Source organism: Oryctolagus cuniculus, chromosome 12, assembly GCF_964237555.1.
Source record: "Oryctolagus cuniculus chromosome 12, mOryCun1.1, whole genome shotgun sequence".
Taxonomy (NCBI): Eukaryota; Metazoa; Chordata; class Mammalia; order Lagomorpha; family Leporidae; genus Oryctolagus; species Oryctolagus cuniculus.
In genome coordinates this window covers 72,767,550-72,794,606 of record NC_091443.1, presented here as the reverse complement: position 1 = coordinate 72,794,606, position 27,057 = coordinate 72,767,550, and the positions used below count along the sequence as shown (strand labels likewise).

The window sequence follows — 27,057 nt, the reverse complement described above, 5'->3', positions numbered from 1 at the left end:
TTTAGACTGGGGCACCTCAGTGAGATTCTTTAGAAGTTTTCAACCTAATTTCAAGTGATTTTTCTAAGAAAATGAGAGTGTTGGAGATCAAGATTCTGTGAGGAAGGAAGGAATGATGTTACCTTAAAAGGCAAGCTTTTGGGACTGTATCAAATAAAGATGTAGAGAAAGGAGAGAGAAATGCATGATGATGCAATTTTGACATTGGCATTAATTTAGTATATAGTTATGGATTGCATGGCAGTTCTGTTTCAGAGAACCCGATGACTTACATTTTAAAGTGACAATATGTGTGTATTCTTTCAGTGGATTTGATCATTTACTGCTGATGTAAGTACTATATAAGCCCTATTGTGCATACAGTGACACTAGCATCAACAGAGGCTGAGTTTGCTCAAAACTTTTGAAAGTGAAGCCAGGACTCAAGCCTTGCAGTCTAATACCAGAGCCCATGGTTTGAAACGTTGCCTCCCAAATCATTGCCATATTGAGCTATTCAAATAGTTTGGCCTGTGTGGTCCTATTTCTGGTTTAAGCACACCAAACAGATAAAACCATGTTGGCAGGAAAATTATAGCCCTAAATATATACAGTTGAAAAGAGAAAAAAATTCAAGTTAATAATCTAATTTCCTATTTTAATTACCTAGAAAACAAGATAAACACAAAGCAAGCAGAAGCAAAGAAATAATATATATTAGGATAGAAATCTATAGGCTTGAAAACAAAAATAATCAAGAAAACCATGGAAATAGGGCTAGGTCTTTGAAAACTCAATGCAATTGACAAACCTTTGGGAAGACAGAGAGGGAGGGAGGTCAAGAAGTAGGGAGAGGGCTGGCGCCGTGGCTCAATAGGCTAATCCTCCACCTAGCAGTGCCGGCACACCAGGTTCTAGTCCTGGTCGGGGCGCCGGATTCTGTCCCGGTTGCCCCTCTTCCAGGCCAGCTCTCTGCTGTGGCCAGGGAGTGCAGTGGAGGATGGCCCAAGTGCTTGGGCCCTGCACCCCATGGGAGACCAGGAGAAGCACCTGGCTCCTGCCATCAGATCAGTGCAGTGCACCAGCCGCAGCGCACCGGCCGCGTTGGCCATTGGAGGGTGAACCAACGGCAAAGGAAGACCTTTCTCTCTGTCTCTCTCTCACTGTCCACTCTGCCTGTCAAAAAAATAAAAAATAAATAAATTAAAAAAAAACAAAAGCTGGAAACAACTCAAATGTCCTTCAGTGGGTGAATGGTTGAACTAACTGTGGTACACCCAAATCATAGAATACTACTCAGCAATTAAAAGGAATGAACTATTGATAGGTGCAACAACTTGCATGAATCTTCAGAGAATTATGCTTAGTAAAGTAAGGTCAATCATAAGGTCACATACTATATGCGTCCAATTTTATACAATCCCTGAAAAGGCACATTTATAGAAATATAGGACAGATGAATGTTTTCCAGATATTTAAGATGGGGTTTTGGGGAGAGTAGTGGGTGTAGCTATATGTTCTGTATCTTGACTGTGTAAATGTCAATATCTGGGTTGTGATATCAGAATACAGTTTCTATGATATTAACGCGATGCTAATATCAGGTGAAACTGAGTAAAATCATATATGATCTTTCTGTATTTTCTTATGCTGAAAGTTGCTTTGAAGTTCATGAAGACACCCAGGCAGATTAAGGAAAGTTGTGAGAAAAAACCAAAGGCATCAACCAGGAGTCTTGAAAAGGTTTTTTTAAACCATCAATAAGGCATATGTGTGATTATTATTCTCTTTTTAGTTTTCATATTTTAAGGTAAAAAATATTAGAGTGAATCCTGAGGAAATGACTCAAAATGATACTACACCTTGTTGATTGACATGTAGAGTAGGTTAAAGAACCAGGGCTATCTGACTGAGTTGATGAGATGGGCTGTATCAAATCTCCGACTATTTTAAATGGATGGACATAGTTTAAATGGATGTGGATGGGTATATTGGTTCTTTGACCTCTACAGCACCCATCTCATTCTTGTCCATCAAGCCAAGTTTCATTCCTGCCTCATCTATGAAGTTCTTCTTGACCATTTCACTTCCTACTACTCTTACCTCCTAGGAATTGGCAGATTTTAATGAATGAGATTGCTTTTTAATAAACTAAGTTAAATTATCTATCCAACTGGTATTTCCTGAAGAAAGTGATTTCACCAGTGGTAATTCCTTGAGATGGGTTTCACTGTCCTAATACTACATTGAAAGTTATTTATAGAAATTTAGATTGAATGTCCTCCTGGGAATCTGTGTCTCAGTTCTCTAAACCCAATTATTTCATGAGTTGGCATGTAATCCAACATAGTGATACTGGATTTTTTTTATCCTTCTGCTTGTTTCCTTCAAGAGTATGATAACTGTTTTGGGTCAGCACTGACTTTACTGGGGGACTATGGTATATATCCAATCAATGCGTGTTGTCGAAATGAACCCACTACTAAACATTTACATAGAAGATGGAAACCTTGACAGATTATCTTAAACTACAGAAGAGGGAAATTAGGTTGAACGCATTAACTAAATTGGGATAGAGAGCCCTTAAACACAAGAAAGGCATGATGGTTTTAGAATCTTCACTGCGGGCCATTTCATGAACACCAGACGGCTGTTTATACAATATAGCATGATGATTTACTGTGACCGGCAAAGCTTTTCTGGTTGTACTAGTCTAAGGGGTTTCTTGGATTGAGTCTCTAAGGAGAAGAAAGCTGTATTCCTTTTCCTGTTTAAATTTCAGCTACTGTGAAATAACCATGATTGTATTTTACATTTAAAACTCCCAAATAGACGTAGACTCTGAAGTGATATTGGCCTCCTTGACTGGGCAACTGTGTTCCTATTCCTCCTGTGTTTTATGACTCACCCATGATGCCTGAGAAGGTGAGAAGGAAACCATGTTTATTGTGTTCCTTCAGAGTGCAAAACAGATGACTGTGTTGTTATGCAGATTTCTATGGGTGGAGCCTGAGAAGCCCTGCCCACTTCCCTAGACAGAGTGAGAAGCTTGGATGACATTCAAGTAAGGGGTTTCGTGGAGATCTTGAGTAGGTTTTGCACTTCCTGCTCCCTCCTGATTGCTTTGGTAGTTTGCTGTTGGGCTGTTCCACATGAAAATCCTTGTCACATCATTAATCTTACAGGGAAACAAACCTGAAAGTTCGTCACGCACTCTCAGTTACCTCAGAACTTGGAGCAGATATTAGCAGACTCGCGAGATTTGACGGTAAGTGCTTTAATCAGACAAACAAACAATGCCATAACTGAAAAACAACATCACAAACTCATTATCTGAGATCTACTCTATGTTTGTTTTTATTTCTGGGAGGACATAGAAATCTCTAGGCACAAAAGTCTAACATCTCACACTAATGAGTTTGGGAAAAGGAGAATGGCTTTATCAACTCATCATTCATTTCAATTATATTTAGGTTGCCCTTTTAGGACTCCATATAGATCGGTTCTGGCTTATTAAGAATCTTCATAAACTCGAAACTCTCTTCCAAGATGTTTTCTTTGGAGTTACCTAAAGGAAAATGTTGATAAAGTTTTTAGCATGATCCTATGAGTTACAATACTGGCAAGTTTACATTATAAATTTCTGAATGCACAGCTTACAGTTTATATTGTCTGTGCTTTGCATTTGCTTATAAACTTTGTCTGGTTTCTGTTAATATTTTAATTTCTCTTAAATAAGTTCTGAAATAACAAATGTAAAGGAGTAGCCAGGAAACTTTGACCCAAGAAATATTCTGATTAGATTAAAAAATTGTGCATCTTTTACTAAGTAATTTTTTCAATGAAATTTTACTGTTATGTGAGTCCAAGAGAAGTAAATTATGTTCATGAGTCAAAATACTTGCTTAAAATTCCTCGTTGAATATTTATGGAGTCCTAAAAGGGCAACCTAAATATAATTTACTATTACTCATTTCTTTCCTGGCAAAAGAGTGTATTTATACTTCTGTCAGTCTATGAGGAGATAGAAACTCATGATTTTCAATGTTCTTAACCATCAAGAAGAACATGGTTGTTTCAATTATTTAGTTCTCTTTCATAGATGTTGGCACAGATGACCCACACTCTGTTGCAGTTTCAAACAGTGCTGGAATCTCAGTAGTGTAAACACAGTTGAGGTTTATTTCTTGCTTATTTCACATTCTGATGTGGCTTGGGTGGCTTTCTCCACTCTGTAGCCATGGTACGTACATTGATGGCCTCTGAGGTAACCATGTCAGGGTAGGGTGAGATAAAAGAGATATACTGGCCTTTTAAAAAAGATTTATTAACATTTGAAAGGCAGTGTTATAGAGAAAGAAGGATAGACACAAGAGGCGGGGTGGTGGAGAGAGGAGGAGAGATTTTCCACTCATTAGTTCACTCCCTAAATGGCTCCATTGGCTGGGGCTGGGCCACACCAAAGCCAGAAACTTGGAACTCCACCTGGGTCTCCCATGTGTGTGGCAGGGGTCCATGTGCTTGCATCATCCTCTATTGCTTAACCAGGCACATCAGCAGGGAGCTGGATTGAAAGTGTAGCAGCTGGGACTTGATCCTTCACCCATATGGGATGCCACCATTGCAGGTGGTGGTCAATCCGCTGTGCCACAGCACTGACCCCAAGACACACTGGCATTTAACTGTTTCTCCCTTTCATATTTCATTGGCTAGCATGAGTCACCTGGCCCTGATTTAACTGTGAGAGAAACTAGGGAAGAACAAATACAGATATTTGTTGAGCACTAATTGTCTCTACCACACCCTCAAGAATTGTGACCATGCAGGCCAATGGCATGATAATGATAAAGGGAAAGGCGGAATTAGCTGGAGTTCTTTTTTTGATTTATTTATTTATTTATTTATTTGACAGGCAGAGTGGACAGTGTGAGAGAGAGACAGGGAAAAAGGTCTTTTACATGGAACTGCAGGATTGGGGCAAGCATTCTCTTTGTCAGCATGACTCTCCATCTACTATACCCTGCTTCCCATTTTCTTATTCTTTCTTTTTTTTAAAGATTTTATTTTATATATTTGAAAGACAGAGTTACAGAGAGGTAGAGACAGAGAAGTCTTCCATCTGCTGGTTCACTCTCCAAATGGCTGCAACGGCCGGAGCTGTGCTGATATGAAGCCAGGAGCCAGGAGCTTCCTCTGGGTCTCCTACGTGGGTGCAGGGCCCAAGCACTTGGGACATCCTCCACTGCCTTCCCAGGCCATAGCAGAGAGCTGGATTCGAAGAGGAGCAGCCGGGACTAGAACCGGGGCCCACATGGGATGCCAGCACTTCAGGCCAGGGCTTTAACCCACTGCACCATAGCACCAGCCCTCCCCCCCACCATTTTCTTCTTATGGCCCTAGTCATGCTCTGACATAGTATACTTGTTTTATTTATTTACTTATTTGGCTTTAACAACAGACTTTTTTTTCCCCCTTCACAAATATGGTGGCTGAGAATCCAACATCAAGATGTCAGCAGTTGATTTCTCTTAAGGACTCTTTCTTCTTGGCGTGCAAATGGCTGCCCTCTTTGCCTGTTCTCCTGGTCTTTCCTTCATGCCTGTACATCTCTGTTACCTCCTTTTTTGTATAGAGATACCTGTCATATTGTTTTTATTTTCAAAGTTTCTTGTTGGTGGCCCGTCTCTGTCTGCATCAGTGGAAGCTACATGGGGCCTTTATTTTGTTCACTTATGTATGGCAAACTTCTAGCACAACACCTAGCACATAGTAATTATTCAGTATATCCTTGCTGCATGCATGCATGAATGAATGAATGCTCAAAAGTGCTAGGGGTTGGTGGGGCAGGGCAGGATCAGCCTAAGGCACCAGAAACACACAGGAGGGTGGAGGAAGGGTCCGAGATAAAGAGGTTGGGGAAGGAGTGGGAAATGATGGGGTGAGGAGGGAGAGTCTGATGGGGCCTCAGAGGAACCAGAAGAGTGCAGGGTTCCTTCCTCCTGGAGGGCGGGCTCCTGGGAGAGTGGTTATCTGGTGTGGTGGTTTTGTATGTCTTCATTTCTGAATCCTTTCTCTAAGCAAAATTGGACAGAGTAGCCCCTGATTTAAACTTATCCTGGTGATGCTGCCCAAGCTGAAGCCAGGAAATAGTCCCTCACCTAGAAATTCCTTTAAGGCCTTTGGGTAACAAGTTTGGGGGCTTAAAGCTCTTGTCTGTATATAAAAGTAGTCTTTTTAAAATGCTTCATACAATTAAATTTTAAAGTGCATTAATAGGTATCACTTTCTAGGTGAAATCTAAATTTGCCTCAGGAAGGATAAGCAATACACTAAGTTCTCAGTATAATTGTTTTCCTAAATAAAGGCAACAGAAGACCTCTGTTTTACTTTATAGCTTTTCTGACAAACATGTCAGACTCATAAGGCTGGCACACTTCTAGGCTAAGGAAAAGGTTGTGCTGAATTTAATATTTCATTCTTAAATCTTGGGTTGTATTTCAATCTAAAAGTCCAAGACAACACGCTGTTTTATGGTTTTATCCTCGTTAAAATGATTTCCTATTTCCATGAAAGGATCTGATTGGATTAAGGGGAAATTAATTTGATGCAATATACAAATTAGATTTTCCTGTTAGCAGCCAAGTTTAAAGACAAAGAGGGTGTCTGGTGTAAGATGTGGTATGAAAAAAGTCTTTAGAAGAGTTGGGACAGTTAACAAACCCACCCTAAATCCTTGCCACAGTTGCTTTTTCCAGTGGCCCTAATTTTTCCCCTTTCCCCTAGATCTACGTCTTTCCAAGTCCCACATACTGTGATTTCAGTCTGTCTCACTCTACGTACATCCACTCACTAACTGCAGTATTTCCCTACCCAGTTTCACCATCCTCCTCTTTCCTTCCATTTTTGCTTTCATACTATTCTCTTCCCATCCTCGTCTTCCCTTCCTTGTGTTAGTTTTTTATGTCCTTTGTTTGGTATCTCTTTTTCTGTCATTCTTAATCTTTTCTATTTTTATCACTCTTACCATATTGATTCATTTATGCACTTATTAATATCTCCTAAGGACTTCATACAAAATGAAGTATATGGAATAGCAACATATCTCCATATGTATTATCCAGGTTCTTTTGATCCTTTCATCCTACAATTATTTTCCTATCCCTTAATTTTGTTTAATTTATTTAACTTGTTTTAACAGAGTGTCAGTAGATTACAGATTTTCCTCTGGTGACTGGTAAAAGATTTCCTTGAGTCATAGAAATCCAGACCAGATATTGCACCATTTTGTTAATTAGAAGTGTGATATCAGCGTTGTGTACATTGGGAAATGTGTGGCAAGGAAGAGTAGATGAGATAGATGGTGGGGGTGCACCTTCCCCATGTTTTGTCTGTGCTAAGTAAATCTTATAGCTTGTGACTTCTGGGCAAATCTCGGTATGACATTATTTTTGATTCTAAGACTCTGTGGTTTTGCTTCTGGGACTTGCCAAAATACTTTCTCTCACACCAAATCACAGCTTTCCGTCCTTGTATTATAAGTGCACATCTTCCGAGAATCCAAAGATGTGTCTTTCCCACTCTTTTTCCTAGAGATGTCTCCACTGGGGACCCCAAAGTGGGGACATCTAAGGTCAAAACTGAGATGGTCTGAATCTCGGGATGCCTCTGGCAAGTCTCTGTGTTTCTGCTTTGGCATCTGTACCCAAGGTCAGTGCGTCCTGCAGCTCACCCATCACTTATCCATCCATCCATCCATTCATTCACTTACAGAGGCAAGTCAGATGCAGGCCTTGCTCGCACAGAGCTTATAGCCCAGGGGAGAAGAGAAGCTTGAGAAAGGCTTCTCCCCAGAGAAGCCTGAATAAGGTAAAAGTCCTAAAGTTCTCAGGCACTAACCATGATGTAGTATGTGTATCAGTCACTGTGCTGCATAATTACATAATCTTACTAAATTATTACAGCTCTTGAAGGAAGATATTATTTGCTCCAATTTATGGATGAGACCCAGATAAATTGAATAACTCTTACAATGTCAGATGGCTACTAAATAGAGGAACCAGAGTAGGAACCCCAGATTACTGGCAAACGCAATTCTACAAAGGACATAGACTCTCAAGTTCTGATCTACAAGCAGAAAGACAGCATTGGACAATTAGGGAAATTTAGCACAGCAGCTTAGCTCCTGATCAGGGTAAGAAATAATTTTTAAGAATATTCTAAACCTAAAGATGCAAAATTAATTTTTGAAGATCAAGTCCACCAGGACTAGGATGATATCATTTTAATGAATAAGTCTTAAAAATAAAAAAAATAGCAATGTTCTCAGTAAGTTTGAATGCCAGGATCTCTGACAAGAGTTTATAGAAGAGATTGGAAAACATGGAGAACAGTACCCACAAGACAAAATTGCATTTCTGTAGATAAACCCAATTACTTGAAATTTCTCATATTAATATTTTTATAATTTTTATACATTTCAAATATCAGGAAAATATTGGGATGCAGCTTGTTGAATTTTAGAAGAAAAGATACATAATATGTAATATTATCACAGATACATAAAAATAAATTGAGTTGGCTTTGGTTTCTCATGTTAAATTCTTATGGGGAATTGAACAACTTTTACATGAACTGGAAATACTTGTCAATTGCACATTTGTAAACTGGACATTCTTATGCCTTGGGGAAAGCCCCGGATGTAAATTGTCCAAATGTGTTTAAGAATCTTTTGCATATTGTTACTGACTGGACTGAGATCTGTTTTTTGCAACTCATGACAAGTTTACATATTTTGTGTGACTGTTAATACGGATTTCTGAACCAGGGAAAGGTTGACTCTTTATTCAGGAATCTTTGTGTATTTTGTGGTCCCTTCTAAAGAGTATCATGTGTGTATTTAAAACATACAAAAATAAGCATCTCTTTTTTGGTTAAAAAAAAAAAGCCTTGGTTAACATCTTGTGACTTACTTTTGCCTAACAGCTAGCTTTCACACTCACCTAGACAGAAGCACAGCTTGACAACACAGCTTATGCAAGAGGCAAAGATTTTGTGGAAAAATGTGAAGAATAACTTTCCTCTTTACTGCTGGTGCTGACGTGGCCCTTCCAGTGGTAATGAGGAGAATAGCTGAGGCTTCATGGTTGAAGCATAAAGAGGTTTTAGAAAATACCCAGGTGATAACCTTTCTTTTTAAGAAAAAAAAAATGTGTATTACAACCATCAGGGCAGTCTCCTAAATGATGAGAAGCCCCTGGTTAGAGAAATTTTTGAATAGAAATAATGTCGTCTTAGTGGATAATTTGTCTTCTGAAAGAATTACACTGCGGCTAATCCACAAATAATGCTGGTGATAGTAATAGAGCGTACAGAAAGAAACGAAGCCGACTTTGCCAGAAGGTCATCGAACGTTGGTTACTATGTGGGTGATAAAACTTCAGTCGCCCGCTATGAGAGCATTCAGAAACTGCATGGAAAGTGAATACTATGCATGAACCTCACGTTTTTGCACCAAAATAAACATCTTTTAATTCCATTTTCCATGAACTCTTTGAAGTCCCTTTACACTTCAAATTTATCAACTTGATAATTATTCAACAATGTAGCTGATTAAATTTAGAGTGCCTAAGAAGGCCTAGAGCATTTATGTGTGATTGTAAAATAGATGAGTTGCTATTCACTTTCACCCTTGGGCCAGACAAATGCAGCTAGCTACTTTGATATTTCAGCTTCATTATTGACATGATTTTTCCCCAGTTGTATTATTGCCCATAAAGATGATTTTTTGCTCTAAACATGTATTCAGTAAATGATTATTGTAAGAAATGATCCTATTTTTGTTACCTGTTTTCCTTATCAATTCTCAAATTGACCTTTCTCTTCATTGATATAATTAGCAAAAGGAAAAAAAGGATCACAGAGATTTTTTTAACCTAGTTTTTATTATGCTTTATGGTGAGGATCTATTTTTAGTTGCTTCAAATATGCTTTAAGCTACTAAATTTTTTCCGTGTTCTCAGATCAATTTGGCTCCCATTAGAATTAAGCCAGCCGAAACCCTCTATTGCACCTGTTCTACTTGGTCTTCCAGTTCCCTTTCTCATTATTGCCATGAGAATCACTTCATTTTCCCCATTCCCGTTATCTTACATTTGTTATAATACCCATGTCGTCCCCCTCTTTGTCCCTTGAAAGCATCTGAAATCTTTTCCATTCATCTCTGTTATATTAAGGGCCTGTTATAGCAATATTATGGTAGATTACAGGAATACAGAGGTGAATGTAATGCTCCCTTCAAAAGAAATTGCTCACTTCTTTTAGAAAGGGTCAGAATAGAAATTGGGAAGCTTGTATTTTATGCTAAGAGACGGCAAAAAGGGAACCTCAAGGGTTCTGATGACCAAAAAAAAAAAAAAAAAAAAAAAGTTTGGCTTTGTTTCTGCCCTTTTGTTTTGACTTGGTCCTGTATTTAGTACTTAAATCACTGGGACCACACTCTTTGTGAAAGCTGAATTGAGGATTGGCCTCCAAGAACCCCAGCAGAACTCCTTGGCCTTTCTGCCTGTCTAGACCACACCCTTGGTGTAAGGCCAGAAGTGGATGAGCCTTGGGGCCAGAGAGTGGCTGGCCAACTTGTTCAAGGCTGTAGTTGCCTCCATGACAGTCTTTGCTTACGAAAATAAAAATGATCAAATGAGCCTGTTTTTCATATTCCTATTGGCAGGGACTGCATATTATGTTGTTTTTGCCCAAAGCACATTCCACCATCCCCTACCCCGACCGCCCACCCGCTGCTCTGCCAAGTGGTCAAATTTGAAGCCCTAGAAATTGAGTCCTGGGTCAAGAAATTGGAATATTAATCAACTCTGTTATTTCATGTAGGTTTTCCTGGTAGTACTCAAGGTTATACAAAATTCGGGAATGAAAATTATGGGTCAAGAGAAAAGATCGTGACTTCTGAGAAATCAGAAAAGTTCCCATCCACAGTTGTAGTCGTCCAAACAACTTGAGGCAATTTAAATCAGCCTTAATTTACTTTTTAGTATCCATGGTAAGCTATAATGAGAACTAACCAGTATCCAGCCACTTCCTTTACTATAAGCAATGACTTGGTTCGGCTTACTGTCTCAGCTAACTCCTGCCCAGAACCCTCTCAGTTACCAGTAGATGCCTGGGAAAATGCTTGGGAAGCCAACAGTGAGTGCCCACGTTGGGGGTCTTCTGGTTATACTGGGGAAAGGTGAGCACAGTTTGGTAAAGCAGTCCTGAAGCCAAGAGCCACTCATTCCTTTCAGGGTTTAGTTTATTTGTTTCTGTTTTTTTTTTTTTTTTTTTTTTTTTTTTTTTTTTTTTTTTTTTTTTAGTGCAAGGTCTGTTAAAATTAGCAATCTGGTTAGTCAGGAGTGACCATACCATGTGAAAACTGGCTGCTGTCCCCTTTGTCGAAGAACTTTAAAAGCAAAGCAGCAGCCTCGGAAAGAAGGCACTGGAGGTAGGCGGTCTGCAAGTTGGGCAGGCACTTGGAGAAGAGTGGAGGCGTGGCAGGAAGGGGGTCTCCCTTTACCGTCAGTCAATGCTGAAGGGAAAGCTCGCCTTTTATTTTCCAAACACTTTTATGTTTCAACCTTTCCTTTGGACTTCTGGTTAAATGCATGTATTTTGCATTGTTTCTGAGTGAGTGAAACTTATAGTCACTAATCTCATATCAAACTCTGCCCTGAACCTTGACTGGATCTACTCACAGCCCCTTTTTCATTCCCATCCTCTCTCTCCTTTCCCCTCACTCCCTCTTTCCTTCCCTCCTTCTTCTGTTCTTTTATGTCTTTGCACTCATTACTTGTAACCCCTCTTGTTTGCAATGCAAATGTGTATTAATCTAATAGTTATGTTTTGTGACAGGGTTCATCAAAGATTATTTCTGGTTTTTCTATCTAGAGAACTGCCTGCACCCTAAATGTGTATTTTCTTATTGAAATAATGGAACGAATTGATTCATTGATTTGGAATGGGCATGCCCGTGGCTTTGGAATGGGCTTGGAATTGAAAACACTAGAAACATCTTCTGGCCAGTTTGGGGCAAGTTATATGGTGCCTTTGTGAGCCCCCAGAACTCTGAATCTAATCAAGATACGAAGCATAGCACAGCTGAAAGGAATCACACGCATTCTCAGACACATGTGGCAAACAAGGCCCAGGTTTCTCTGTGGTGGGATATAGGATCTCCGAGATCCTGATTAGGAGACTAGAGAGATGATTAACTTATGTTGTGAAACTGGACGTATGCCATGTCAACCTGACAGTTCACATTACGTTAAAACAAAAACTTCTAGAACACTCATCGCTTTATCTTTTCAAAAATCATTTGCTACAAACTGGAAGTAAAGATAAATGATTTTCCTTAAGGGCAAAGAAATCTCATGGTTCTTGAGGTTTCTGTTCTTATTTGGATAGCACAGAGAGCTATGTTTCAAAAAGGGTTCTCCATCGCTGTACCTCCCGGTTCATTTTCCTAGCACGATCCTGGATATGGAACAGGGTGATGTCTAAAAAGGAAGAACACATATACTGTATATTAAAAGTATGGTGGTAAAACGGGAGTGGGGGCCTCCAGAGAGAGTTCAAGGTGAGGTATAAAGAGGTTTCTTTTTCTATTTTGCAGGGACTGTGGTCTGCGAGGCACCCAACAACAAATTAGATAAATTCACAGGAGTCCTCACTTGGAAAAACTGCAAGCACCCCCTCAACAATGAGAAGATCATACTGAGAGGCTGCATCCTGAGGAACACTGGCTGGTGTTTCGGAATGGTTATTTTTGCAGGTACAGCTGACTTCCCAAAGCCACACCGAAGTGTGCTTTCCCGTGACACACATCAGCGCAGCCCATGCTTCTCCAGGTGTGGCTGAGCACGGGTGTTTTCCTTCCGTGCAAAGTGCTGCTCTGTAGTTGACTTTGGAGAGCAGGAACCTGGGGGAGGAAGGTGCCATTGATCTGAAAGTAGCTGAGGTGGTCCCAGTGTGCCAGGAGCCCTTGACATCCTGAACTTACTCTTCAGAATGCTTGGGATCTTAGGTGCACAGTGGGTTTTAGATTCCCACTGTTTAATTTCTCTTTCTTAAACCCAATCTGAAGATTTCCTGTCACTGTATGTATTAATCAGCCACCCCTGAAGTGAGGGACGAACATGAAAGAGGATGCCTCATTCTGCTGTCAGTGTGGTGGTTTGGAAAGGCCAAGCAGCCCTTTTGGAAAAGCCGCCTCTGCGATCGTGCAGTCATTCCTGTTTATGCGTCATAGCTGCTGCTGCTGTTTGTAAACAGGACAATGGGTTCTGGAAAGACAGGGCATCATGGGAGTGGGGTGAAGGGAGGGAGGCAGAGTGTCTGCTACTCTTCTCGCCTGCCATCTTTCCCTTCTCTATTATGCTGCTGTGGCCCCAAGGTGGCACACTCCTGCTGAGGAAGATTTCAGTAGCACCATTTCGTGAAGCCACTGAAATTGTACTCGTGACTTCAGTTGCCAACCTTTGATTTAAAAAATCCTGTTTATTGTGACACCAAATTAAGATGTGTTCTGGGTCCAGTGACTATATGTGCAATCAAAATCGGGATGTTTTTTCTTAACTGACTTTCCTCAACAACAAAATGTTCATTAAAGGCTCAGACAGGTTCCAAGTCTCGAAAAGTCTTCCCAATTCCTCCTAAATACTCTCAGCTGTGCATGTTAACAGGGCATTTGCTGCTCGAGGCATTGCCATTGTAAGGACTTGGGAAATCCCTAGAAGGGAGACAGAAGATGTACTTTTATCTGGGGGTGAATCTGGCTTCATGACTTTGATCAGCTGCTTTTGTTCTGCAGTCAGGGAAATTATAATCATATATTTCCTTATTTTCATGGTATTTTTTTTTGCAGGACAAAAAAAAAAGAGCTAAACTTACCCATAAACTTCCTTTCACTTAATGACTAGGAGATTTCTTGAAGGTCCCTTCTAGCTTGTTCCCTGTCATCACAAAAATGGGGAGTGTCTTATTGTAGGGATGAACCATAGCCCAGAATTTCATTTACAGTTGTATGATCCTGTTTGGAATGACTAATTCACAACTCTATTTAACTAGAGAATGTTATACTAGAACAACTGTTGAAAGGCACAGCAGGGTCAAGTTTTTCTTTATCAGTTTGTCTCTATGGGAAGATACTCTTACATAAAAGACCGTGAGATGGTAAATTGAATGGGTCTCCCTCTAAGAGAACAACAGAAAGTTCATAAAATTTGGGTTGGGCAGATCTGAGTTCAGATTTGTTTATCAGTTGTAGAACTATAAGCCTTGGTTACTTAAACTTCCAGAGCTTTGGATCCTTCTGCTATAACATGGGGATGAGTATGTTAGAGAGCACATTGCAAAGTCTCAATGAGATAACGCGTGCATAAAAGGATGCTAGACAAATGCTATGCTTCTCCTTCCTTTGACCATCAATTCAGGGCAAGCTGCCTGCCTGGTAGGCTGAAAGTTAAAACTTACTGCTCTCTGGGCCTTGGCAGGAGTAATGTGTGATGTGTCCTGGATGTTCATTTGCTGGAGATCCTCATCAAGTAGATATCTGTAGGCAGAGAATGCCTGTATTGACTTCAGCTAGGACACAAATGTTAATAAAAGCTTACCCAGAATAATGGCAAGCAGACGAATTAATGGTTGGTTTTGTCAATGGGTGTCCATCCAGTCTCCTAATTTCGAGGTATTTTCTTTCCAATGACTTGTTAGATCTTATGAAAGTTATCCAAAATGAATTATTGACTATTATATATGCATTATTATTATGTTATACCTACCATTAAGAATTGTGCAGGAAATATGGTTGACACAGATATGGTTTACTTTATAAACCTACAATTTATGAGGGTCTAATATTTACATTAATAACTATGATCATACCTCCCTAATAATGGCTTTCTTTTCTGCTCAACAGAGAAGCAAGTGTTATTTCTGAGGATAGGAGTCTGATTCATTTAAGGAGCCTGTAGGAGGTAGCTCTGTCTTGATGCACACTAGGTTTTTGTGCTAGATGCCTCCCTTTTGCCCCAGGTCTCTTCCCAAACTTTCTCACTGCCCCAGGGGCTGAAATTTGTGATTTATAATAAAAATCTCCTTGAACTTCAGCTTCTAGTTGGACTCTGTCTTGGAGAGCCCTGGAAAGAGATCAAAGGGAGAAAGAAGGCTAAGGAAAGCAAAAGAACAAGGGAACCAAAAGACACATCATGGTTCAATATCCTGTGGTATAAGTGAGGATAGTGAGATTAAAAAAAAATGTTAAGATCAGTGTGGAGGCACAGAGGATATAGAGGATATAGATGGATATGCGACTGGACTTGTGCATAGGGTCTAGGCCATATAAGACCTTCTGGTCATATCCAGAATTTTGGTCTTCATCCCAAGAGCTTGGGGGAAAGCATTGCAAGTTTTTAAACAGTTGGGTTATATACAATGTTCATGGAAAACTGGAATTAAGAGAAACAGAATGTGATTTTTCCATGAATATTTTATTTTTAAAAGATTAATTTTTTGAAAGAGTGAAGGGGAGAAAGGAATAGAGAGACAGAAGTGAGGAGAGAGAGAGGCATTTTCCATCTGCTTCTTCACTTCCCAAATGACTGCAACTGTAGAATCTAGGCGAGGCTGAAGTTAGGAGCTCCCAACTCCATCTGGATCTCCCCTATGGGTGGCAGAGGCCAAACACTTGAGGCATTATTTGTTGTTTTCCCAGTTCATTATTAGGGAGCTGAATTGAAAGTGGAGCTGGTGGGGCCGGCGCTATGACATAGTAGGTTAATCCTCCACCTGACATGCCCGCATCCCATATGGGTGCCAGTTTAGACCCTGCTGCTCCTCTTCAAATGTAACTATAGATGGCCCCTATACCAGTGTGGGAGACCTGGAGGAAAATCCTGGCTCCTGGCTTCAGATTGGCTCAGCTCCAGCCCTTGTGGCCATTTAAGGAGTGAACCAGCGGATGGAAGACCCTTCTCTCTCTCTCCCTCTCACTGTCTGTAACTCTACCTCTTAAATAAATAAATAAAATCTTAAAAAATAAAGTGGAGCAGGCAAGGCTTGAAGTGGCACTTTGATATGGGATGCTGGTGTTGTAAGTGGCAGTTTAGCTCACTGTGCCACAACAACAGCCCCTCCATGAATTTTGAAGCAACTTCATAACAGTTAAACTTTAAAAGTTCGCTCGTGAGATCACAGCGGAAAGAATGGGCCATCAAAGAAGGAGCTACCTTTCTCTGAAGGGAGGAGAGAACTTCCACTTTGACTATGACCTTGTCTAAATAAGATTGGAGTCGGCAAACTCAAGAGGCTTCCATAGCCTTGGCAGCTCATGACAAGAGCCTTGGGTGATTACTGACGTCATAAATAAGAGTGTCAATTGTTAAATCAATAGCAGGAGTCACTGTGCACTTACTCCCCATGTAGGATCTCTGTCCTCAATGTGTTGTACTATGTGAATTAATGGTAAAACTACTACTCAAACAGTACTCTGTACTTTGTGTTTCTGTGTGGGTGCAGTCTGTTGAAATCTTTACTTAGTATATACTAAGTTGATCTTCTGTATATAAAGATAATTGAACATGAATCTTGATGAAGAATGGGATGGGAGAGGGAGTGGGAGATGGGATGGTTGTGGGTGAGAGGGAGGTTATGGGGGGAAAAGCTGCTATAATTCAAAAGTTGTACTTTGGAATTTTATATTTATTAAATAAAAGTTGAAAACAATTAGAAAAGATTAATAAAGTTCACTCTTGCTTATGGTGGTTGCAATGTTTGTAAATAGGAGATCCTGGAGAGAGTACATAATTGGAATAGGGAAGGAGGAATATTATTGATTGGAGCTGGAAGTGAAGTTATGGCAGGGCTATTACAGTTGAGAGATGGTAGTACTTTGATTGCAGGGGGATTATGGTAATAGAGGCAGATGAATTGAGAAATTTTTTAGAAAGGAAATGTAACAATATCACAGAAATAAAAAGAGTCATCCGGAATTACCACAAATAGCTGTATGCCAACAAACTGGGAAACCTAGAAGAAATGGATAGATTGCTAGACACATACAACCTACTTAATTGAGTCATGAAGACATAGAAAACCTAAACAGACCAATAACAAGATGAGAGTTGAATCTGTAATAATGACACTTCTGACAAAGAAAAGCCCAATACTGGACAGCTTTACTGCTGAATTCTACCAGTTATTTAAAGAACTAATTTCAGTTTTTCTCAAGCTATTCAAAACAATTGAAAGAGTGGGAATCCTCTCAAACTCCTTTTATGAAGCCAGCATCACATTAATTCCTAAATCAGAAAAAGATACAGCAGAGAAAGAGAACTATAGACCAATATCCCTGATGAACATAGATGAAAAAACCTTTAACAAAATACTAATTGAATCCAACAACGCATCAGAAAGATCATTCTCCTGGACCAAGTGGAATTTATCCCGGATATGCAGGGATGGTTCAACATTCACAAATCAATAAATATGATACATCACATTAACAAATCAATAAATATGATACATCACATTAACAAACTGAAGAACGAAAGTCATATGGTTATCTCAATAGATGCAGAGAATGCATTTGATAAAATACAACATCCTTTCATGATGAAAACCTTAAATAGATTGGGTATAGAAGGAATGTGCCTCAACAAAATCAAGGCAATTTATGACAAACCCATGGCCAGCATCCTACTGAATGGAGAAAATGGAAGCATTTCCCTTAAGATCCAGAACCAGACAAGGATGCCCACTCTCACCACTGCTATTTAATATAATGGTAGTTTTTGCCAGACATTAGGCAAGAAAAAGAATTCAAAGGGAAAGAAATTGGAAAGGAGAAAATCAAATAATCCCTATTTGCAGATGACATGATTCCATATATAGGAGATCCAGTAGACTCAACTCTCTGAGAGACCAAACTCTCAAGAGTTTGGTAAAGTGGCAGAATATAAAATCAGTACAGAAAAAAATCAATAGACTTCATATACACAGACAATGCCATGCCTGAGAAAAAACTTTTAAGATCAGTCTCATTCACAGTTGCTCAAAAAAGAATTAAATACCTTGGAATAAATTTAACCAAGGATGACAGAGATCTATATGATGAAAATTACAAAACACTGAAGAAAGAAATAGAAGAAGACATTAAAAAAATGGAGAAAACTTCCACGTTCATGGATTGGAAGAATAAATATCAAAATGTTCAAACTACCAAAAATAATTTAAAGATTCAGTGTGATCCCAATCAAAATACCAATGACATTCTTCACAGATCTAGAAAAAAATGATGCTAAAATTAATACAGAAACACAGTTAAAGCAATCTTATACAATAAAAGAAAGCTGGAGGCATCACAATACCAGATTTCAAGACATATTACAGTGCAGTTATAATCAAAGCAGCCTGGTACTGACACACAATAGACTTGTAGACCAGTGGAACAGAATAGAAACTCCAGAAATAAATCCATGCATCTACAACCAACTTTGACAAAAGAGCTAAAATAAATCTCTGGAGCAAGGACATTCTATTTAACACATGGTGTTGGGGAAACTGGATTTCCACATGCAGAAGCATGAAGCAGGACCCCTACCTTACACCTTACACAAAATCCACTCAAAATGGATCAAAATCCTAAATCTATGACCTAATACCATCAAATTACCAGAGAACATTGGGAAAACTATGCAAGACATTCGCACAGGCAAAGACTTCTTGGAAAAGACCCCAGAGTCACAGGCAATCAAAGCCAAAATTGACAAATGGGATTACATTAATCAGAGACGCTTCCGCCTTGCAAAAGAAACACTCAGCAAAGTGAAGGGGCAACTGACAGAATGGAAAAAAAATCTGCAAATTATGCAACTGATAAAGAGTTAATATCCAGAATCTATAAAGAGGTCAAGAAATTCAACAACAAAATAATCAAGTTAAGATAGGAAAGTTAAGAAGGAAAGCATGAGAATGTGATAACACAGAAGCTAAGGATAGAGTATGTTTCAAAAATATGGAAAAGCCAACACTATCCAAGACTCCTGTAAGGTCAAGAAGCCATGGAGGAGATTGATGACATCTGATATGTTTTGGTTCAGGTTGAATAATGATAGGGAGATGAGGAAATAAGAACTGTTGAGTATAGAAAAATTCTTCCAAAATTTTTGACTATGAAGAAAGAAGAGATGAATATGTAAATATCTATGAATATATTAAAGTAAGTGCTTAACAATCCAAAAAAGTTCATTGTTAATCTGTGTGTGTGATTGTGTGCTAAGAAATATGAATTTTGAGCACCAAACCAGTCTGTCAATATTTCAGTTTTTAGCAATCACAAACTGTATTTGGCCTCTATGATTTCTACTACGAAATACTTCTCACCCTCAATGTCCATATGATTTCAATAAACAATTCTGAGAAAGTGTGGGTGGTCTCCTATACACAGCAGGGGCTGGGAATGGGACACTGGGGTACAGTCTCCAACTAAAGACAATGGATTGTTGGGAGACCTTAAGGTTTGCTTCTATTTGTTTTTTAAGTAAAGGAAACTCTTAAAAATTTTTAAATGACACATAATAATGGAACATATTTATGGACTACAGACTGATAATTCAATACATGTATACAATATGTGACAATCAAGTCAGAGTAATTAACATTTTTACCTCCTTAAAACATTTGTCATTTCTTTGTCTTGGAAATTCTCAAGCTCCTCTCTTCTAGTTCTCTATAAAATATGTAAGTTTGTATAAACTATAATCATCCTACTGTGCTGTAGAACTCTAGAACTTATTCCCCTTAACTGTGTTTTGGTCACTGTTAGTAAGAGAAGTCTTTTAAGAAGGTGTCCACCCTTCCCTGACTTCTAGAATGCTATATAATTTCATGTGTGATTCCTTTCTTTTCTTTCATTTCCACTTTCCTTCTATATTAAATGGCTGCAGGACTTGATAACCGTGGGAAAACAATGTGGAGAACAGAATTACTTCCATTTAACATTTTCTTTGACCAGAAGGAATTCCCTTGGCAACATATACTACATTGGTGGTCATCTGATAACCTACCTCTAAAAAGCTAATAATATTCTTATAATTCCTTGAACAAGGCACTTAGTAAATATACCATGAGATGATGTATTTATCTGAAGTCAATGTAACATAAGATTTAAGACAATTTTTGCCCGTAGAAAAAGTACACATTATATAGATAGAACGTAATGCACACTAAAGTTTTAAATTTCTTGCTGATACATTTTCTGGAGTTATTCTATTTCCTCCATTGAAGGTACCTCAAGCATTTTTGGGAAACAGATCTAGAATCTCATTTCTTGTCATTCTATTTTTTTTAAGTTTTATTTATTTATTTGAAAGTCAGAGTTACACAGAGAGTTGAGACAGAGGGAGGGAGGGACGGGGGAGGGAGGGAGATCTTCTATTCGATGGTTCACTCCCCAATTGGCTAAAAGGGCCGAAGCTGCGCCTATCCGAAGTCAGGAGCCAGGAGCTTCTTCCAGGTCTCCCACATGGGTGCAGGGGTACAAGGACTCGGGCCATCTTCTGCTGCTTTCCCAGGCCATAGCAGAGAGCTGGATTGGGAGTGGAGCAGCTGGGACCAGAACCAGCGCCCATATGGCGCTTCAGGCCAGGGTGTTAACCCACTGTGCTGGCCCCTTGTCTTTCCATTTTTAACCTTAGTGTTCTAAATTATGTATCCTTTTCAATATTTCCAAATAATTACTTTCATTGACTTAGTTGTGTCTAACAGCTTCAAACCACAAGAAAATTTATGCACAAAATTTTGAAGAGTAGCATTTCTGAAACCTTTCAGTTATAAATTCTTGTGGATGTATCCTATCCTGAGAAAAGCAGTTCTCTTGAAGCTTCTAGGATTGTTGTTAAACCCCTGGTTGAGAGTCAAATACAATTTAATGGCCCTTACTCTTAATAGAATTAAAATTATTTTGAAATATATATTTTCTCCTTTCAGGGGAATTGAAATGGGTATGGTTTACTATTAATAATGATATATAATCCAATTGTTTCAAAGTTCTTATTTTTGTTTCACAGGTCCTGACACTAAACTAATGCAAAATAGTGGTAAGACAAAGTTTAAAAGAACAAGCATTGATAGATTCATGAATATTCTAGTACTCTGGGTAAGTTATGATAACAAAATTAGGTAATACCAGTTATTATTATCTTGATATATTTCTTATATTTTTCTGGGAATTCTTTTAGGACTGTGCAGTCTACTTGTGGGGTAGGTTTTGGGGGATTTTGCATTTGCGACTCAGTTGCCCTGCACTGTATTTTCAAGATTTTGATGAATTCACAGCCAGTGGTAGCTTTATTATGTGAGGTAGCTTGGTACTTCTGGAGGCCTTGACAGTACTGCAAATTCTCCATAATCCAGGGATTTGTTTATGAAAAAAAGTGAAGCATAATTTTCAGGTAGTTTGGTGTTTTCTTGTCTTAACTCTGCTCAAGTCCTCTCTACATAGTTGATGAATATGGTTGGCTTCATTGTTGTCTGTCCCATGCAGCTGTAGGGCCTCACACTTTACAGGGCCTCCTGCTTGGTTAGTTGATCTGATATCATTGTCTAGACATTCTTAATAAACTTTGAACCTGGAGTCTTCCTTTTTCACTTTTCACTGGGCCCTGCAAATTATGTGGTTGTTTCTGCTTATTAATCCTCTGAGGCCCAAGTCACAGAGGTATCTAAGCTCTTACTCTGTGGTTGTCTCTTTGTATGAATTTAAGTGATTTTTTGTAGCACCTATTCACCAAAAGCAGTTAGGTGTTTCTCACATCCCATCATTTAAAAATATATTTATTATGTATTCATGTATACATTGATGGATTTATATGAGAGAGAGAGAGAGAGAGAGAGAGAGAGAGAGAGAATATGAATCTCCCATCTGCTAGTTCACTTTCCAAATGCCCACAACAGCCAAGGGTGGGCCAATTTAAAGCCAGTAGCTGGGAACTCACTCCCAGGGTTTCAGACATCCAAGTATTTGAGCCATCACATGCTGCTTCCCAGCATATATATTAATAGAAAGCTAGATGGAGAGTGGAGCCAGGACTCAAACCCAGGCACTAGGTGCCTTAATCAAATGCCTTACCCATTCCAACTTTTTGTGAGTTATTTGTGTGCTATTACATGCTGTTGATCTGATTATTATATGACTTTGTAATGTTGCTTTGTCTCTTTATGGAAGTTAGAAGATAGTAATTTTGAAATATGGGGACAATGACTTTAATCACGTTCCCCCATGCACTCTATCATAGACTTAAATGGTATCATAAAGAATTTGGACTCAATATATATTTTCTTCATTGATATGTAATAGCTGGATGCTGAATAAGGAAATAAGGAAGTTAACATTGGCTGGGCACAGCATATTGGCCAATATGTCTTTTACTTTATCATCTTCAGATCTGGGCTTTCCTGTAGCTACACCTGTTTCCTTGGGACAGAGTACCTGGGGTCAAGTGGACATGACCAGAAGGAGTATGCGCTCTCCCAGAATTCCCAGTTGAAAACGGCTCCAATCCCACTTCCAAGGCTTGCATGGGGATTGTGTATCTCTCCACTGTGGAGTAAAATTATTAGTTCTGAAGCAGGGGCTGTCCCAGATTTTAGAATAGATAATAAGATGATACTTTGGGGGAAGTTAGAAGCCAAATCCTTCTTTAATTACTGCCCAACATCACGTATCTTAATGCTGTAAAGTAATTCAGTTAAATTAATTTGTAGTATCAGCCATTGAAAGGAAAGAGGGTGTTGTGATACAGCCACCAACTTGGTAGGATGCTGGGAATTCGCAGTTCTGCTTTTCTCTAATGTGGTTTCCTAATATACTTTAAATCAGGCTTTCTGTATTGTTGTCTTCTTGTGTCCCTATTTTATTTATGAGACAAAAGAATCCTGCCCATGAAACAACAGAGAAAAAAATCAGCCCTAGAATTTGTGATTATTCTTTCTTGAAGGAAAAAGGAAACAGGAGAAGTGCATTTCTGTTCTCCAGCTTCACTCCTCCTTCAGCAGTGAATTGTCATGAGACTTCTGAATTTGTTTCTTTTTGTTGATTTTTTTAAAGAAAAGTCTTTAAAAATTTTAATTGACATATAATAATTGAACATATTTATTGGGTGTGTGTGTGTAAAATGTATTCCGATCAAATGAGAGTAACATTTCCATCTCCTTACAAGTTTGTCATTTCTTTAGTCTCAGTTCTCCTAACATACGTGACACAGAACAGAACATAGTCACCCTAACAGCTTGTTCAAGTCAGACCACACCAAGTTCACTGAATTTGTGTCCTTTCTGTCCAAAGCTGAGATTTTGGAATCACAACAGATTGAGCCTGTTGTCTATCCAATTGCCATGCTCCCCAAATGTCTGTTGTACGAATTTTAACAATATGAGTCTGCTAACAATTTTCAGGTTGCTTCCCATTTTTTCTAATCTCAAAGTATGTCATGAAGTATTTTAATTTTTTTTTTTGACAGGCAGAGTTAGACAGTGAGAGAGAGAGACAGAGAGAAAGGTCTTCCTTTGCCGTTGGTTCACCCCCAAAGTGGCCGCTGCAGCTGGTGCGCTGTGCTGATCCAAAGCCAGGAGCCAAGCACTTCCTCCTGGTCTCCCATGGGGTGCAGGGCCCAAGCACTTGGGCCATCCTCCACTGCACTCCCTGGCCACAGCAGAGAGCTGGACTGGAAGAGGAGCAAACGGGACAGAATCTGGCACCCCAACCAGGACTAGAACCCGGGGTGCCAGCGCCGCAGGCGGAGGATTAGCCTAGTGAGCCGCGGTGCTGGCTCGAAGTATTTTAATTCTTATATTTCTTGTTAACCCTCAGTAAGACTGTGCAGTCAGATCAATAGCCAAGAGACTTCACCAGTCTAAGACAATAGTTTCTCCCTTTGGCTTTTATGCCTTGGGTGATCATACAATTTATCATCCAGACTGGGCACTTTTGAAGGTACAGGGACTATTACTTTTTTTTTTTTTTTTTTTTGACAGGCAGAGTGGACAATGAGAGAGACAGAGAGAAAGGTCTTCCTTTGCCATTGGTTCACCCTCCAATGGCCGCCGCGGCTGGCGTGCTGCGCTGATCCGATGGCAGGAGCCGGGTGTTTCTCTCCTGGTCTCCCATGCGGGTGCGGGGCCCAAGCACCTGGGCCATCCTCCACTGCACTCCCTGGCCACAGCAGAGAGCTGGCCTGGAAGAGGGGCAACCAGGACAGAATCTGGCGCCCCGACCGGGACTAGAAGCTGGTGTGCCTAGTGAGGATTAGCCTAGTGAGCCGTGGCGCCGGCCATGGGACTATTACTTGTAATATACCTGGACAATACATGTAGACTGGGGCTGTCCAGGACAATCATGAAATATGGTCTTTTTTTTTTTTTTTATTTGAGAGGCAGAGTTACAGAGAGGGAGAGACAGAAAAGTCTTCCATCCACTGGTTCATTCCCGAAATGGTCACAATGGCTTCCAGCTGGACCGATTGAAAGCCAGGAGCCAGGACATTCTTCTGAGTCTCCCAAGTGGATGCAGGGGCCCAAGCACTTGAACCATCTTCCACTGCTTTCCCAGGCCATAGCAGAGAGCTGGATTGGGAGAGGAGCAGCCGAGTCACAAACCAGGATCAGTATGGGATGCAGGCACCACATAACTTACTACTGCCACAGTGCCAGCTCTGGAATATGGTCTTCTTAAACCACTTAAATACATTTACTTATTATAAATTGAAGATATGAAGTTGCTGTCTATGTGACTATGGAAAAGTTGTATGTGGTCTATGTTTTGTTTGTTTTAATCTGTAAACATAATGATTATCCCTATCTCAGAGAGTCAATGGGAGAATTAAAGGAGAAAATGTAAAGTATTTAAGCTGAGTTCCTGACATGAAAATGTGAAAATTTACTTATAACCCTAATGGTAAGAAAAAAGGGGTTTACATAACTTCTTCAAATGACAATTTCTTGAATTTAGAAGTGTAATTAGATCATGTTGATATGACTAGTTTTAGGCTAAAGTTAACCTTAACCAGATTTCTATTTTTATTTCAGATTTTTGGGTTTCTGGTATGCTTGGGAATTATTCTTGCAATAGGAAATTCAATCTGGGAGAATCAAGTTGGGGGCCAGTTCAGAACTTTCCTCTTTTGGAATGAAGGAGAGAAGAACTCTGTGTTCTCAGGATTCTTAACATTCTGGTCATACATTATCATTCTCAATACAGTTGTGCCCATTTCACTGTATGTGAGGTAAGATGAAAGTTCATTACTCTAATGAAGCCATTTCATCAAAAGCCTTTGTTTCAGACCATCATGTTCATTTGTTTTGAAATTACAACAGTGAGATAAATGCCTTGCTCTAACTGCTTATGATCCGCTACATCTGTTACAAATGAGGCAATTAAGTTTTTTAATCTGTTTAACTTTTACATTTTCAAATCACAATAAGTGCATTTAATTTTCTTCTTGATTCAATTGGGTTTCTTAGGAATGTTTTTCTTTGGAATACACATTGGCCTACAATATAATGGCATGCAACCTGATCAATTAGAATTGGGTTAATTTGGGGTAAGAAAAGGAGGAACATCTGGGGAGATTTATACAGATAGTGTCTCTCTAACACTAGTCTGCCTCCAGATATCTGGGTGCAGGTCCTGTTCTCCCACTTACTAGCTTCATAACTCTGGCAAGTTACTTAACCTTCCAGTGCCTCAGTTTCCTTATTCCAAAAATGGAGAAAATAATAGTTTTCCTTCATAGGTTTGTATGAGGAGTGCATCAGTGCTTGTGAAGCTCTCAGAAGACTGCCTGACACACTGTAAAAGCTTAGTGAATATTAATTTTTACTATTATTAGTAGTGACAAGTGAGTTTATAAAGGAGTTGAAATAAAGCAGGTGGTACTTATCTATTGTTAGAGAAAAAGTATGACTCATAATTCCCACTACAACTTGATCTGTCTTTTCTAGATTTGGTCCCATAAACTAGAGCTAAATTGCTTTCTCTCTCTTTAGACACACACACACACACACACACAAATACACCTCTTTCTAAATGAGCACACGTGTATGTACATGTATGTGTGGTGTGTGTTTATGTTTGATAAGGCTTAGTAGTTGGCACTAGAATCTGTACCCGAAACATTCTTGATACTAATCCTACTAAGACTAAGTCAGACAGCCCTAAAGACACTGGAGCCAAGATGGAGCTTGGTTGTTTGACACTCTTCATCATCAGTGCTTTAACAATACACAAAATCACCAACTCTAAGTCCCCGCTAATTTTTACTAGCCTCTTTTTCTTTCTTTCCAAAAACTTAGCGATGATGAAGCAAGGGAGGTTTAATGCACAAAATCCACCCTTGTTTTGGATTGCAGTCAGGAAACTGAAATGTCAAGTTGTGGGAAATTGACTTGAAGTAGTGGCATGTGGCCACAACACCACAAATTGCTTTGGGCCCTCTGGAGTTGTGGTCAGAGTGGGCTCTATTTAAACCGTATCCTACTGGCTCATCTTTGATTCTGAGGACCTCTTATGCTTGTATCCAATTATTAAGTCTGTAGTAAATCCTGTACTTTGCCAGAAGAGCTATGGTCAGCTTTTATAGCTTTCCTTTTATGTCCTAAGCAAATAATAAATGTGCATAGTGGCTTCCCATCTGCACATGTAAAGTGTCATATTTTTCAGGGAGAAAGTATATTCTGTATACATTCTTTCTTTGAAGTGCATTGGTATTTTTCATTTAATGATTTGAAAGATTGATTTATTTTTTAGAAACTAAGGCTAAATTCCCAGGTTAACATTCCTTTTTCTAATGTGGACAGAAAACCCATTTGTAATAGTCCAAACCCAGTTTCTGGCCTTGGCACTGCCAATAATAGCTGTGTGACCTTGGAGAAAGTACTTGGCTTCTCTATGCCTTAGTGTGCCTGTCAAATACGTACTGCTCTGTGCAATCAGAGGATTAAAATAATTGATCACTGAATTTCTTTCAGCTCCACATAATG

The 27,057-nt window shown here is 39.3% G+C and overlaps 1 protein-coding gene across 4 annotated transcripts in view; it reads left to right on the top strand.

Moving 5' to 3' along the window:
* ATP8B4 (ATPase phospholipid transporting 8B4 (putative)) overlaps nucleotides 1-27,057 on the top strand; it is a 260,383-nt gene that overhangs the window by 123,811 nt on the left and 109,515 nt on the right. For all 4 annotated transcript variants that reach the window (XM_051822381.2, XM_051822379.2, XM_051822380.2 and 1 more), the window contains 4 exons: nucleotides 3,165-3,247; nucleotides 12,638-12,796; nucleotides 21,090-21,178; nucleotides 25,105-25,301. In XM_051822381.2, coding sequence (XP_051678341.2) covers nucleotides 3,165-3,247; nucleotides 12,638-12,796; nucleotides 21,090-21,178; nucleotides 25,105-25,301 — 528 coding nt within the window. The remainder of the gene's footprint in view (nucleotides 1-3,164; nucleotides 3,248-12,637; nucleotides 12,797-21,089; nucleotides 21,179-25,104; nucleotides 25,302-27,057) is intronic.